At 36.8% G+C, this 4,069-nt stretch overlaps 1 protein-coding gene across 1 annotated transcript in view; it reads left to right on the plus strand.

Annotated features, from left to right (window-relative positions):
* Nucleotides 1-1,054: 1,054 nt before the first annotated feature.
* CHD9 (chromodomain helicase DNA binding protein 9) overlaps nucleotides 1,055-4,069 on the plus strand; it is a 55,618-nt gene continuing 52,603 nt past the window's right edge. Inside the window, 1 exon segment of the mRNA XM_029083558.1 lies at nucleotides 1,055-1,390. Within this exon segment, the coding sequence (XP_028939391.1) occupies nucleotides 1,122-1,390 (269 nt within the window). The 5' untranslated portion in view covers nucleotides 1,055-1,121.

Consider the following 4,069-nt stretch of genomic DNA (forward strand, 5'->3'; position numbering starts at 1 on the left):
TCAGGCAGCATGTCGGAGGGGGGTCCCGGACCTGCCGCCTCCCGGCGCTGCCGCGGAGCCTCGGGGGGGCACGGACCGAACATGGACCCGGCCGGGTGCGCCGGGCTGGGCCGGGAAAGGGGTTCGGGAATGCCTGGCGGCTTTTCTTCTCCGTGCTGTAGGCAGAGGCACGTTTGCGGGTGAGAATGTCACATAACTGTTATCTGCTGGGTTTTTGTCTGTTTGAATAAGAAATTCCTTCCATTCCTCAGAGGGGAGGGGGAGGGGAGGAAAGCGAAAACATGTCTTCGAGGCTGTGTAAAGAGAGGCCGATAATCGGAATATTGTGTTCCGAGTGCGAACAGTTCTGCGTCCATGAAACGGCGATTAAAATCCGGAAAATAAAAACAAGTTACACAGTTTAATGAAGACACTGACCTTATGTTGATCTAAATAGAAGAAATACTGCTTTCTGATCTTTCTGTGAATATAGAGCTGCGTAGTTTTTGCTTTGTCTGTTTTTAAATCTCTGTTTTGTTGGAGCATCTCATCTGTTTAGCACTGAGTTAGTCGTGTGGATCTTCCGTCTGCTGGAAGGTATCTGTGGTCCTGGTATCTTACCCAGGACGAAACACTGATGCTGCTGCCCTCGGGAGTTCTTTGCTTTTTCAGATTTTATGAGAAGAACACTTATTGGAGGTGTTGTAGGTGTGTGTCAACGTAGGAGATCGCTTGAAAGGTTAAGGATCCGTGTCTCTAACGACAGAGGTGGAAAGAAGGCTGGGAGAATTTTAGAAAGATGTTTTTTTACTGATTTTTTTCAGTACATGGATTGGTTGTTTAAAACCCACAATTGATGTAGTTATACTGAAACCCACGCCATTCTGTGGTATAAACAGAGTTCCTTCTTTTTGTGACTGCATGAGTCCCTACTAGGTTAGGTTTGGTTTGTTGTTTTGGGTTTTTTTTTTTAAATGCGTATCCAGATCAAAAACATTTGCACTTTTTCCTTCAGGAAATGTTTATATTCTTAAAATAAGATTATTTTATTTGCTTTTTGTCTCTTGCTACAGCCTCCTTCCTCCAAGAAGACTGATGGCTCAGGATCATATACTAAGTTGCAGAATACCCAGGTGAGGGCAATGTCTGAAAAGAAGCAGAAGAAAAAAGCAGACTCGGAAAGTAAACAAGAGAAGGCAAATCGCATAATATCTGAAGCGATTGCAAAAGCAAAAGAGAGAGGAGAGAGAAACATTCCACGAGTAATGAGTCCTGAAAACTTCCCCAGTGTTTCGGCTGAAGGAAAAGAGGAAAAGAAGGGTAGAAAAGTTAAATCCAAACCGAAGGACAAGGAGAGCAAAAAACCAAAAACTGGTTCCTCGTCCAAAATTAAAGAGAAAACAAAAATTGGGTAAGTAGATTAAAATGTCGTCTTCTCTCCAGACTCTGAATCCTTGATTAAAATGAAAACTGCTTACTGATGATAAAATGTTCTCCTCCACTGCCTACACAAAATTCTTCCTGATTAAATCCATGTGTGGATTCTCTCATTCAGGAACAAGAATGCTCTGTTTTCTCTTTAGATGAAATCATTGTAGGACTGTCCTTTTAAAATGAACTATTTTAAATTTGTGCTCTGAAATATTCCATGCTTACTTTGAAGCATAGACAAGGCCAAAGTATCTTTCATCTAGTGTTGTAATCAGTTCCAGCTCCAGATTAAGTTTATCTGATATTATAAATGCTGTCTTTATCAATTTTGGCATATATCTTCAATACAGTGTGCATGATAAACTGCAGGGGGAGAAACTAGAAGCTTAATGAACTTGTTAGCAAGTGAATATTTTTATAGATATCACACGTATCAAAAGTAAAGTGCGTATTGGAAAATTTGTATTCTAAGCACTTTGTAGTCTTCTGTCATTAATTTAATCTGTCCTCTTAAAAATTTTGCAATCTCAGCTGGGTCAAGCTGGATGGATACCTTGGGGTAAGGAGCTTTCAAAAGACATTAGATGTTAGAACGCTCCAAGGGATTCAGTAGGTAGCACATCTTCTGACCCTAGAGCTAACCTAGTTCTCCTATATACTTTTAAAGGAAAGTGTGTAATATCCAATGTTAAGTATGTCAGTCAGGACTTGAAAGGGAGATCTTAGCTACAGTCTGATTTTTATTTTTGATATCCATGCTCTTTTTGTGGTAACAGAAATATTAACTGGCATATCTCTCCAAATTTAAATGTCTCATATACATATGTATATTCTCATGTATGTGGAGCAGAAATGAATGTTCTTTTAATTAGCCCATTTCTCTGCATTTTCTCTTTTTTTTTTTTTTTTTTTCCTCTAGAGTTCAGTGCTTTTCTTACATGTTCAAAGTAAATAACTTCCTTGAGAAGTTATCATATAGTGTAACGGTTACTGCTCTAAACTCAACTTGATTCTTAACGTGGATTTTCATGGTCTTAATTTCTTTCTCTTCTGGTTATGGTTTGGTATATGAATATTGCTCATAATACTCCTTAGAACACTGTATAGTGCTTCCTTTTATTTTTTCTCCATCTTGTTTAAAATGGGATTTTGGATGTGTATTTCCAGAGTTGATTTCTCTTTCATATTTCTGAATTTACCTATGTTCTATAACAGACTTATTGTGGGTCTGTCTAATCAGAAAACTTACACACTGTTGTTTAGCCAGTGTCAGTTTTCCGAAGCTTTGTGTGAATTACCCTTGGTGTGCTTTTTATTAATTCTTTTGGATAATTAACAAAACCTGCCAAAATATCACCCTTATGGTATACTACATAGTTCCTGTAAATTTTTTACTGTTTTTAATCCGGAAAGTGAAATAAACTGTCGCCTTCAGTTTTTACTTCTGCATTCAGTCTTCTCTCTTCATGAAACGCTTAGCTGTGCACATCAGTCAGGATCAGCTTTCAAGATTTCCTGAGGCAGCGTCCGTTGAGAAATAGATGTTTCTCAAACTGTGTTTTTAACCGTGATATTGGTGCTTGATCCAAAGTAAACTGAAGCTGGTAGAGAGACTCCCATTTAATTAAGTACGGTCTTTTCAGAATTTTGCATTGGGTGGTGAAGGTTTGCCTCTCCATTACTTACCAGTTTAATCAACTAATGCCCAGGTAGCACTTTGATAACTTAATCATGCTACCAGGTATTGCTTTAACTATGTGGGACATGTACGTAAAGATTTAGGAGGCAGATCCTCTTAAAGAGCAGTGAAGAGGGTCTTCTAGAGTCATATATTACAGATTTTGCAGAATTCCTGTGTATTTTGATGTACAACAGTAAATCAAATGCTTTGGGGCATCCACATACTTCATTTTTATATCCAAACAGCTTCATGTGTTATGTAGTGTTAACACTATTTTGTATTATTTATATAAATACATAAAATATTAACTGTTTAGCAAAGAATATACTCCAGTGGTTTTGAAGAGCAGTAATTGCAAGAAGGCCTTGTTTGTTTGGGTTTTTGGATTGGGTTTTTTTGTTTTGTTTTGGTTTTTTTTGGAAAGAATAATCTTACCAGACTGTTTTCTATGCAGATAATTATTGATCTTATATAAGAAGAATATTTACTATAGAATGGCTATATTTGTCTTTACAGAGGTGGTTAAAAAAACTGTGTGATTAATAAAATGTGTTTTATTTAGAGAAGAACAGAATAAAATCCAATAACTAATAAGGGGTTTAGAAGACTAAACAACTCTTCTAAAGGTTTATTGCTATCTTACAATCTTGAGAAAATATTTCCTAATGAATCCAAGCACATTCTGGAAATTATTGTTACGTCAAAATAGGATAGGGGTTTTAAATTTGTGGGTTACTACATCGATTTTCTCATTTATCTTAAAATAAAACAAACTCTGAATCTTGGGAGAAAATCTTACCATGATAAAATAATATCTGTAGGAGACAAGTGCCTTATTGGGCAAGACGGGGAAGTGAGGAGCTCCATTCTATGAAAAATTATTACTTTCTCTTGGAAATAAGGATTTTTGAGATCTGTTTAAAATTGGAAGATACTTTTTTTTTTTTTTTTTTTTTTTTTTCTCAGGAAAGGGAAAAA

This window comes from Antrostomus carolinensis, unplaced genomic scaffold (genome assembly GCF_000700745.2).
Source record: "Antrostomus carolinensis isolate BGI_N321 unplaced genomic scaffold, ASM70074v2 scaffold15672, whole genome shotgun sequence".
NCBI lineage: Eukaryota > Metazoa > Chordata > Aves > Caprimulgiformes > Caprimulgidae > Antrostomus > Antrostomus carolinensis.